At 39.5% G+C, this 12,138-nt stretch overlaps 1 protein-coding gene across 1 annotated transcript in view; it reads left to right on the top strand.

The window, feature by feature from the left end:
• LOC117945233 (aquaporin-3-like) overlaps positions 1 to 3,801 on the top strand; it is a 6,313-nt gene extending 2,512 nt beyond the window's left edge. Inside the window, exons 2-6 of the mRNA XM_034872610.1 lie at positions 1,308 to 1,434; positions 1,629 to 1,766; positions 1,922 to 2,037; positions 2,168 to 2,385; positions 2,554 to 3,801. Coding sequence (XP_034728501.1) covers positions 1,308 to 1,434; positions 1,629 to 1,766; positions 1,922 to 2,037; positions 2,168 to 2,385; positions 2,554 to 2,743 — 789 coding nt within the window. The 3' untranslated portion in view covers positions 2,744 to 3,801. The remainder of the gene's footprint in view (positions 1 to 1,307; positions 1,435 to 1,628; positions 1,767 to 1,921; positions 2,038 to 2,167; positions 2,386 to 2,553) is intronic.
• The last annotated feature ends 8,337 nt before the right edge of the window (positions 3,802 to 12,138 follow it).

A 12,138-nucleotide genomic window follows, 5' to 3' on the forward strand; every position in this document is an offset into this window, starting at 1 on the left:
ACTTTCCTCAGGCACCAGTTCCTCTGAGTGTGGTTCCCTCGAGCTAACCTCACCATCTAAATCCTGTGGTCTGGCTAAAGAGCATTCTCATTAGGGGGCTTAAAGAGCAGCAGCCGATGTTTGGACCACACATTACCGAACACTTACACCAAACAAGGAGGACAAACATACACACACATAATCACACAGTGTGCAGAATGAACGGTATGGCACCTGCTTGGCACTGCTTCTAAAGACAGCATGTTCTGTAAATCCTTCTTCTTTGACAAAATCACCTCGCCCATGAACGCATATGTTTTCCATAAGTCATGTAAAGTGGAAACAGAACTTTCTTTCCCTTCCCAGATAAGGCAAAACAGCTATTGTGGGATAGGAGGAAAAATGTTTTGAGTGTGTTGGCATTTCTTTTAACCAATCACAATCCAACAAAAGAAAATTGCCAAATAAAAAATAAAATGAAGTTAACTTCCAAAACACAATACAGGAACATGAGCTGTTTAAATTAGATAGGATACATGGTTACGTAATTTGCTCTAACCAGTGTGACACCCTATGTAGTTTGTCCTGGCCATTGGACGTATCTGCCTCAAAACGTCCCAGTTAGATTGTTAATGCTATAAACATATTCTTTGTAAATCTTTAGAATTATTCACCACAGAACCCGGGCAGCCCTGCCGTATTGCACAATCCAAATCTTCAAAACTTGCCATTTTCAGCGTGTGCTAGCCATTTCTGCCGCTTCAAGGTCAACACAGTGACCTTTGTTGTAGATACAGTATACTGTACTCCTGTGAGCCATTACGAACACAATAGAGCTCAGTTAATTCTGAGCGCAGCTCATTTAATGGGCTTTTGTTCCACTGGTTTCACTGATAATGATCACGGTGCCTCATTTCACCCCTCAGCTTGACCGTGATCGGCGGACAAAGCACTAAATGTATCCAGTGAAAAAAAGTGTCCTTTTTTATATAAAAATAAAACCTGAATACAGCGAAACGTTGCACGGGGAAATTCAAAAGCCCTATAGAACACAGATTTTCTGTCTGTTCTTTTCTTTTTCTTTTTATCACACATAAACATTCTACACACCACATATCACATTATCTAATTACCTGCAGTTGTCTTGAGGCTTGGAGGTAAATGGTTTTGTGGTTCAATCCCAAGCTCCTACGGCCACATGTCAAAGTGTCCCTGAGAAAGACACTTGAGAATAAAAGTTTTGTTCGTACAACAGAAACAATCATAAAGCTGTTTTGCCCAAAAGAACGCATCGGGACCTAATGTAAACCTTTCTTCTCTCTCTCCAGATGTTTGGCTGTGGTTCTGTGGCCCAGCTGGTTTTGAGCGATGGTTCCCATGGCATGTTCTTCACAGTCAACTTTGCATTTGGCTTTGCTGCCATATTAGGCATCCTGGTCTGTGGCCAGGTATCAGGTACAGTTATACTAGTAGTATTTTATTGAAGATTACAATACTGGGAATTAATACCTTATGATCAGTAGATCTTTCAGACAAATACAAGTAGCAAGAAAACTAACCATTTATAAATCTGGAGTCTGATTCTATATTTAGATAACGTCCATGTTCTATAATATGTACTGACATACTGTCACCATGTACATTTGCAGGGGGCCATCTGAACCCAGCAGTAACTTATGCCCTGTGCCTGCTCGGAAGAGAGCGTTGGAGAAAGTTCCCCATGTACTTCCTCTTTCAGACAGTTGGTGCTTTCTTTGGTGCTGGCATCATTTTCGGCATGTACTTTGGTAAGAGCTTATTCCAGATGTAGATCCAAATTCAAATAGATTATGTTGTTACAACCTTATATGAACCGATGTGTTTTAAGTGCTTCATTTAAAAACCTGTCTGAACAAAACAAAACATTATGCTACACAGTCTTTTGTTGTTTGCATCTCTTCAGATGCCCTGACAGACCGTCCTGGATCTTTCAATGTAACTGGTCCTACTGCAACAGCTGGGATCTTTGCTACCTACCCTGGAGAACATCTCACCCTTTTAAATGGTTTCTTTGATCAGGTACCCTTTTGAAAAGTTGAAAACTGCTACTATACACAACATTTTAAGTTTTACAAATATAACCTAGGGGATGAAACTCAGGTGTCCAACTCCAACGATTTCCCTAACAATGTACCTCTCTTGAACATAGATGATCGGCACAGCAGCGCTCATTGTTTGTATCCTGGCTATTGTGGATCCATACAACAACCCCATCCCCCAAGGGCTGGAGGCCTTCACTGTGGGATTTGTGGTTCTGTGCATTGGATTGTCTATGGGCTTTAACTCTGGCTATGCTGTCAATCCTGCCCGAGACTTTGGACCACGTCTTTTCACGGCTATGGCTGGGTACGGCAGCGAAGTTTTCACGTAAGTGCTGAGATTTTTAAGCATTTTCCACGTTGTTAAGCTCCATGTAAACTCTCTTTCGCAACACTCTCACAGTGCTCACCATACAATGACCTTATACTCTCGGGACAAAAAGTGAAACTTTTTTTATTATTTTTCGTAATTAACTAAATTTCCGTCACTCCTCAGAGTTAGAGGAGGCTGGTTCCTGGTGCCCATTGTTGCCCCATTTATTGGCAGTACCATCGGTGTGATAATTTACCAGCTGATGGTTGGCTTCCATACGGAGGGAGAAGCACGTGACCAGAAAATCGCAATAGAGGAGAGTGTCCGACTCACCAATATCACCACCAACGATAAATCCAAAGAACTACACTGAGTGTGTAGGAAAGCTAACAACTCTAACACATGCACATTCTGTAAATATCCACATACAGCAGCATTTTATCCTTCCAGCCATGACTATGTTTTACAATCTTTACAGCTGTTAGAATATCCCTCAAGTTAGCTGTGTGTTTTTGAAAACAGGCCACTCTCTTTACATTATAATGTAATTGGATTATATTTTAGGACTGGATTGTATTGCATTGCCCTGAGTGTGAATATAGAGGGGCAAAACCCAACTTCCGAAACCTAAAATTCCATTAATTATTTTAGTCTATAGAACTCCACTTTGAACAGTATTGTATGCTTTATACTAGTGTAGTTTTACATAACTTTTATGTTAACATATGAATGTCTTTTGCAACCAATGTCTATGAATTTTGACAGTCCAGAATCTTTCACTGCATCTCACATTTAAATTCAGGGAAATTGGGAAACAAAGAATTCAAAATTCATCGTAAAAGTTCAAATATTGCAGAATATTTTATTGGGACATGCCATCAACTAGCAAACTTGATCATTTACCCTTTCACTAGTCTTGCATTGCCAAACTCCACAGGACTGTGAAGTAAAGTCTGAACCCTCCACATTTTCCTGCATTCATCTTTGTAAATCTTCACAATCATTCCCTGAAAGAACCAAGCAGGTCTGCCTTATTGCACGATGCACATTTTTTTCAAAACTTGCCATATTCAGCATGTAGCTTGCCAGGACGAAGGTTCGGGTTGATCTTCCTCAAAGCAAAAAAATGTAACCGCTGTTTTGTAACTGCTTGTTCCCCATTTGTTGTTTTCCACATTCATCATCTAAAACTCAGATTTTCTGTTTTTTTTATTTTTTATATATTTTTTTTACTGCATATTTTTGTTTATTACTTTTTTTATCACTATTATGTAGTCACATTCTGTTCTGTATGTTCCTTTTGTGTTCTTTATCACATTGTCAAAACATTATTTAGGTGGAGGCTTCAAATAAACACATTGGGTTTTCTGCTTCTTCCTGCACTGTACATCATGTTATTTTCATTTCATTTAAATTGTGCAAAATAAAAAAAAAAAAAACTAAAACTTCTCAGATGTGTGTTAACAAATGACAATGATCTTCTATGTACAGCAAAAATATGATCTGTCTTCACATTGTTAGTTACGCCTTTTGGTGTGCTCATACTGTACCTGGATGCCAGGTTGGGTGCGGAACTGGACTGTGTGTGAGCACCTTGGTCCATTGTACATATGTTGAGGGGAAATATTTTTGAACTGATACAATAAACTTCTCTTTTTGATTGTTGCATGAATGTGGACGGTACGTTGTACGCTTTTGTTACTGTTCATCATTGTTTATCACTAATGCTTCTCATTTTCAGAGGAGTTGGGATGTAATGAGAGCAAAACTCAATTGGCTATACTGGAGAGTTACATTGAGCTGTAAACAAGTGTGGTCCAAAACAGTTTGCAGTTGCAGGAACTCAGTATTTCTCCATATTACCATGATAGAATATAGTGAAAGAGCGAAATGTAACATATTAACATAACATTATGAAATAAAGACTACAATTAGAGTATACGGTGCAACAGCACAGCAATATAGTATAGAACAACATTACACAATGTGATGTATAGTATAGTACAACCATATAACACTATGTAGTAGAAGAATAGTATGGTGCAGCAATATAACATAGTATGTAGGATACCGTGGTGTGGAATATAACATAATGTGTTCTATAATCTAGATCCCTGACCTTTTACTTCCAGGATTGCTCCGCAAATACCTGTTACCTTCCATTTTCTTTGTGTTGGAACTCTGGCTGATTTAAGAGGACTATGGTTAACTGCTACTCAGTTCTCTGCAGGTTAAATCTAGACAGGTAGCTAGACTATCAGTCCAATCTGAGTTTTCTCTCGCATGACTATTTTGCAACGGCTCCATGCGGAAATTAGCGCCGTCCAAGACAATTGTGATTGGTCTTAAGAAATGCCAATAAACCAGAGCACGTTTTTCTGTCATCCCGGACTGCTGTGGGGACTGGCCAGACCCTCTTCTGCAGCGCTGTGGATGATCTGGCAAAGCAAGACCATGTGTTGTATAATCTTCAAAATATTTGCAGATTGAGATCTTTTTATGATTCCTTTTGGTCTTCAAATTCAATAATTTTTTTCAAAAAACAAGTTGGGTCACAACATTGGTATCCAAAAATGTTATGCATTTACAGTAGAATTTACTAAATGTACCAGCAGCGTCCACAGTTAAGCAGGAAACAAAACTACACAGTGCTCCATTCACTGAGCTGTGCTCTAATTTTAATTTATTACTAATTTTACGCTCCCAAAAGGACATCTCCATTCTTATGCAGTGCAAAAAGTATTTAAAAGCTTTAATTTATTCCCAAGTATACCTTTAGTATCCACAGACCAGAACAGGGCTACCCCAAAATTCTCTTCTCTTCAGGATTTGGACTCTTGCAAGCCGTTGGATCAAAAGTTTTGGACAATAAATTCCATCAAGTCTTAGCACGTCACCTCGCATGCGTAGATGAGATTACCATCTTAAGTCCCTGAAAAACACGGAAACCGCATTCCTGTACAATCAGACAGGTTTAAACACATTTGGTTTTAAAATAGAGACTAAAGCTGGGTTTCATTTGTGGTTCAACATGCAGTTTACTTCCACTCAGCACTTACCTTTGGAGGAAATCTCCGCTACCGGGTTGTGTTGTGTCATTTCACGGGCAACTTAGGTGTGTCAAAGATAGCTGCTAGTCTGGGCTGTTAACTTGGTTGAACAAATAGGCTGTGCCCGATTTCATGTGTATACCTTTTGTACGGATGTTTGTACATTTGTATAGATTTTTCTTTAATACATTTTTTTTTAAATAGTTTGGGATTTATTACCACTTGTCCTATTTTCACTACGTGGGATCTCTCCCATTTAGTGAAAATAGGACAAGGGGTCATAAAAAATATGATAAACTGATTAAATACATTTCAACTTTTTAGTAGATAGTTTCTTAAGAAAGGGTAATTGTTAGCTTGACATTTTACTGAAAAATACAGTGTGTCCTAATGTCAATTAATATTTACTTATATTGTTGGACTTTTTCTAATTGTGTGATTTCTTGATTCTAAATATTATCAGTAAACCTACAGTAGAAATTCTGTTTTTGCAAGATATTATAAACCTGCAGCAATCACAATGTAATCATAGTAAGGCTCAAATTAATGCAAAGGGATTTATTTTGACTGAGAGGAGAGGGGAAGTAGGAAGCAGACGCCAGGGACCGGGATGAAAAGGCGGAGAGCTTGGGTTAGGATACTCAGGGAAGCGGGGGAGAGCCTGGAGCATGGAGCCGAGGAGAAGACACTGGAGCTGGGAGCGGAGATGGAGGCAGGCGGAAGCAGGGTGCCGTGGGAAGAGGACTGAGAGAAGAAGCCGGCTGACCGGAGACAGGAAACAGGAGTGGAGGTGATAACTGCAGGGGAGAAAACTAAAGGATGTAAGTAACATTAATCAGAAAACACTCAAGAGTAAAGAAGCTTGTAGCGAGTATTACCAGTATAACCGGAGCAACAATCAAGTGACGACAGTTTGAAGAGCCAGGGTTAAAATTGTGTTCTTGATTGAAGATAGAAGGCAGGTGTGAGCGGAGGGAGCAGGTGATTGGGGGATGAGACTCAAGTGAGCGCGGTCAGCTGGCCTTAGCAGGAAGGAGAGTAAAAAAAAGAAAACAGCATAGACAAACAGGGCAGGCCAACAGAAAACTCCAAAAATAGTAAACAAAACAAAAAGTCACGGCCAGCCAGACCCCAACCATTACAGATACAGATCACAAACCTTCTAAATCAGAAACTAATGCAGCTAATAACCAAGCGTCATTGAAATAACTCTCTCTGGTATTTCTGATGAGTTTTAGAAAGTAGTGATAATAACAATAATTTTATCAATAGGATTTTTAAAACCCATTTCATACAAGTTTTTCAAAATAAGGAAACTGCATTATGTAGACAGAATGAACATAAAAACAGGAATAGAAAGCCATAAAAGCTTTAATGGAAAATAAGACATAAACACACTTGAAGCAGTAGCACTAAGCCTAAAACTGGTGGTCAATCCATATAATTTGGGCTGAGAGTGAACGAGGGCAGGTGAGTTACATTTTAGTCCCAGACTCCTGCTTTCCCCCACTTGGCCTCTGCTCTGCCATGGGCAGTACGAGTTTTGAGTGTCTGCAAGGTGATGGTAGTGACACTGAAAGCCATTGTAATGAAAGGACCGGTTTTCTGGAAATGAAGGAAGTCGCTCCAAAATATCTAGATGTTTTGTAAGCTTGTCAGATCTGCAGTACATCGACTAAAGTGTGCAAAACCACCAGCACAGTCCTTTAAAGAGCTGATCCAAGCAGCACATACCAACCTTGTGGCTGTGAACATGTGTTTTCTATCTTGACCTCCCTTGCAATGTACAGTATGCTGCCTCAGGCCCTGATGGAATTCTACCATTAGATCCAATATGATATATTATGTTTCTTTTCCCAGATTTATATACAGTATATCTTGAATTATTTTGAAGTCTGGATTCATTTCTAAGGTGAGCACTGATCATTAGCATGTGCAAATAACGGTAACATCAACTACATAGATCTTACTGGTGAATACATGTCTGGAAATGTACTATTCAGCGTTGCCAAACATTTGCCAAAGATAAACTAAAGTTGTATAGCAACAACAACAAAAACTAAAGAAAACACGTATTATTTCAGAAGGTCCTCCTCAGCCTTACAAGAAAAGAAGAAAAGATGTGAGTGAAAGGCTGAATGTAAAAAAAAAAAGACCCCTTGAAGACAACGCTTTCATGCTAAATCTGTATCATACCCTCAATATAGCCTCTCACATACCAAGTATATTTCTTTTTCCAGGATCTTGTCCCCAAGTATACCTGTAAAACCTCCATTGTATCCCCTAAGCCAGGTTGCTCATGCCAGAGTCTCATCAAAGCCATTTCACCTGGCTATATTTCACTGTTGTATAACACACTTTCACAAGAAAACAAGCTGATGGATCTGTGGAAAACACCAGCAGTCTTCAACCCTTTATTACAATGTCTGGTACAAAGAAAGAAAGAGACTGTATAAGAGATGAATTACGCTGGTAAGTTCAAACAACTTTCACAATAGATTTTACAGAGCAATAAAATGTATCTCACACTGTTGTATGGAGTGTCTGGTTCAGGCTGGGACACTAATGACCTGTTTTGTTCCACATAGTATGAAACACCTGGGTGAAGAGTTAGTGCCACGTGCAGGCCATGTGATAAGAGTGTTTTTTACTGTGAACCTGCAGTGAATCCAAATAAGAGACATGTTCAATACACCATCTTTGAGAAACTTGATCCCTGTCCATTTACAATCCTTTTTGGGAAAGAGTGGCACTAACAGCCAGATGTAATTTCCACAACCCCTATCATCACGTAGACCAGATGTTAATCGGCAGATAATGGGCCATCAGTGACCACTTCCTCCCTATGCAGACATATCAGCCAATAGGCAGACAGATAGAGGGAAGATGGCCTCATGTGTAAACACTGAACATCCTATCACGATAATAATTAGGCCGTAATCTAAACAGCAGTCCACTCCCATACCCACACAGTGATGCTGTGATATGATACGGAAAACTCTTGACGATTGGAGATTTCTGCAAGAACTTTTCTGCGATTGGACGGCGAGTAATTTTGTTCAGGAAATTGCTCAGAAAACCCTTAAACCCCTTCAAGGGTAACAGACGATTTTTTTCAACCTGGACCCCATTTCCGCATGCATTTCTGTCTAATAGACTTATGTACCAAAAACAATTTCAAGTACTGCGCAAAATCGCAGTGACGGGCTGGCGTGAATCGAGCTGCATTGCAACCTAATGGGGCAATTGTGCAAACTCGATTTGTGTCCACTACAAGGGATTTTTTGTGTGTGCTATTGACAGGTTCAGATTTTAAAGAAAAGTGTCTCACAAAATTTGCGATCTCACAAAGTGCATTCTTGTCCAAAGACAGTGTTGTGGAGAGTGGAACGTGAGCCGAGGAAAAGGCTTTTGCGGGAATCTGTTGTCTTCATAGGAGGCTACAGAAAGTATAGGCTCCTGCTATATTAAAGTTTGTCAGTGCCATGGTTTCATATTTAAATGATTTTGACAACGGGATGAGGTCATTATATTTAGTTTGCCACCCGTACAAAAATAGAGGCTGTGCAATTGCTCCATTGGGTTACATTGCAGCTTGGTTAGCGCAGGCCCGTCACTGCGATCATGCTCAGTACTGGACCAATTTCAACGATCTTGGTCACATCAGTCTATTAAACACGAATGCACATAAAAACAGGGTCCACATTGAGGAAAAATAACGAAATTAGGCTAACGCCAAAGGTAGTGCTTCCTCTGAGTTTTCTCTCTCGCTCTCTCCAGAAGACAACAATTGCACAGCCAGTGCAAAGTGGCTTTGCCGCAGATCCCCTTACAGTAGAAGGGTTAACACTGGTCTCACACTGCGGGCCAAAGAGGGAGCTATGTCATAAGGAATTCCCCCCGTGCCCCAATTGCCAGTCCAGGCCTGCAGAGCAGAATCAGAATCAGCTTAGTTTGCCAGGTATGAGGACACATATGAGGAATTTTGCTTTGAATTATACATTGCTCACAATTTGCTTACTCATACAAAACAAACAAACAATATCTACATACTATAAACAGAAACAATATAGACAGGTTGAGGAAATTAAGTGCAATGAAGAGTGCAAAGTGTGCAGGAGTAAGTGCTTTTTATGATCAATTATTATTTTAATTATGGAGCATGGTGCACAGGATGCTGAAATAAGTATTATGTTATTATACAAGTATTATTTTACAATATGAACAGCATTAACAGCTTTGAAATAGAGATACAAATTTTGTTAAAAGCATGTTGAGCAATAAAGCCTACAACTGCTTTGAATAATATCAACTGCATGTTCCACATATGTACACCACCAAGCAAACTGATCCACACTGTGCAGTAGAGGGATCTGAATATGGAAATCATACCATATGGAGAATGAAACTTAGATCCTCAGTGACACACCACACACAAGGTAGATGAAATGTAATATTCAATATTATTGTCTTGTTTTCTAAGCTATGGCAAAATGTTTGGTTTTTAAACATTTTGTCAATAAAGCACAATATTCAATAACAATCCATCAAACATTTTTAGTGTCCCCATGCTGTTGGATATTTCATACAACTATTAGCAAGAACTCAATATTCCTCTTACACCATGCTGCCTAGGAGTGTGATCTCTTCAGGTGTGTGCTGGTGACGTCAGTCCCACAGCTGAAGCCGCTCAGCTGCAATCAGGGAGACGCATAGTGTCCGAGCCGATGACAGGGCAGAGATAAGAGAGTACACTGGAAGCCAGAGGAACTCCAAGTGACTGACTGATAATCTGGAATTTGGACAGATGCCAGAGGAGCCACGAGCCGTTTTGGGCGGTTTGGGCCGTCCGGCCTATCAGGGAGACTCATTAAATTTAAACGACGGCCCATATCATTTCTCTCGGCCCTCTTTCAAGCGTCAATTATAATTTCCTTAAGCCAACTGAGAGCCAAACCTCTCCAAATCCTCTCTCGATGTCAGTCATGGTTACCCTTACAGTCAACAGTCACCAACATTTAGACTACATCAGTCTGCATTGTTTTGTAGAGAAATTACTTTAGAGAAATATGAGAGAGAGAGAGAGAGAGAGAGAGAGAGCACTGTTGGCTGACGGTGAAAAATGCTGCAAACTGACTGGTTTGTTTTTTAAATTAAGTGTAGCTTCAGCTAGCACTAGCGCTACTGTTAGCACTAGCCTAATGTTAGCTAGCACACCGGGGAGAAAGACAAGACAAGTGAGGAAGAACAAAATGAGCAAGAGGAGGCAGAAGAGATGGACATGGATAACGAATCTATATGGAACTAACCAACAAGCATGCTGTTTCTCTGACTGTGGATTACCAGAAGCAACAGAGATGGAGACCAATGCAGCAGGAGGGATTTTAGCAACAGGTAGGTACAGTTAATTCAGAAGATCAGATAAACCATGTTTTTAGTATGGAGCGGTTGGCTCTAATGATTTATTCATTTTCTTATGCATTGGGGTTGTGCATTGATAATGACTATATGTTTCGGTGCAGTTGTTAGCATGGAAGTTTACATTCACCATCACTGGGGCTATCAGAAGTGTTTTCTTACTGTGTGTCAAACGTTCTAGGCTATCTGCAGTTGCGCAAACCCTCCACTGTTTTTGTTGTTTTTGTTCCCAGTCGGTCGTCATTGGTAACGCCCCAGATAGCAAAGTCATTGAAACTATGTTAACTCAAAATGAAGTCATTGAATCAACATCGACAGCATGTCTCAGCTAGCAGTGTACAACAATGCACCGGGGTTGTGCTCCTGAGTATCTAATTAATATCATTTATTCTGTCTATTATGTCAACTTTTATATTCACAAGCAGAAATGTGCTAAATTATCTCCCTAATGTTGTCCCTTTTTCATAGAATGTAACTTAGAATGTTGGGTAACAAAAGTGTTAAAATTGGGAAATCTGTGGAGCTTTTTTTCCAAGAAACCTTTTGACTAATTGTAAATGTATTTTTTCTTGTACCTTATTTTTTTTAACCTACATGATTATTATTTCTTGGTCTGTATTGCTCCTTGTATGCCTTTTTAATTTCTACACTTGATGTTCATGTGCTATTATTATTTACCACATTTTCTGTAAACTGCATTTTCTTTCAATAAAAACAAAAGTTTCACTTTTGGTACTAAAGATTCATCTTTTTATAGGTTTGTTTTCAGTTCATTTTTTGTTCTATCCTGAACTGTGTGCGCTCCTCCCTTTGTTCCCCCTGGGGTTTATGTCATTGTCCTCCGCCCCCAGACACGATGGTGACATTACCGTTATGTTTTTTGGCTCAGTTTACCTGTCTGTCTGTTTAGACATGGATCACACCAACTATCTTTAAACCCATGACATCTCCTGAAATGTGCAGTGCAAAATCAAGTATATTTTCCTGGATCTTTTTTTTTTTTTTTTTTGGGACCAACAAAAAAACGCTCCAAAAAATAAACTTTCCATCCAACAAATTTCTTGTCATCTTTACTGGTTTCTAAACTATCATTGCAATGTGCAATTGCAGCCAAAGTAAGACTGGACAGGCATGTTTAAACCCCAAGCACTTCTACATAATGTGACTGCATTTCATCCTTCAACTGCTTTTAGTTGTAATGGGGACTTCAAACGTTTATTCATCGCATTCCAAACTTTCACAGCTTCAATTTTCAGCAATTAAAACCAATGCAACAACCATGCTTAACTTTAGTGTGCTA

The sequence above is a fragment of the Etheostoma cragini genome, chromosome 5 (genome assembly GCF_013103735.1).
Source record: "Etheostoma cragini isolate CJK2018 chromosome 5, CSU_Ecrag_1.0, whole genome shotgun sequence".
Taxonomy (NCBI): domain Eukaryota; kingdom Metazoa; phylum Chordata; class Actinopteri; order Perciformes; family Percidae; genus Etheostoma; species Etheostoma cragini.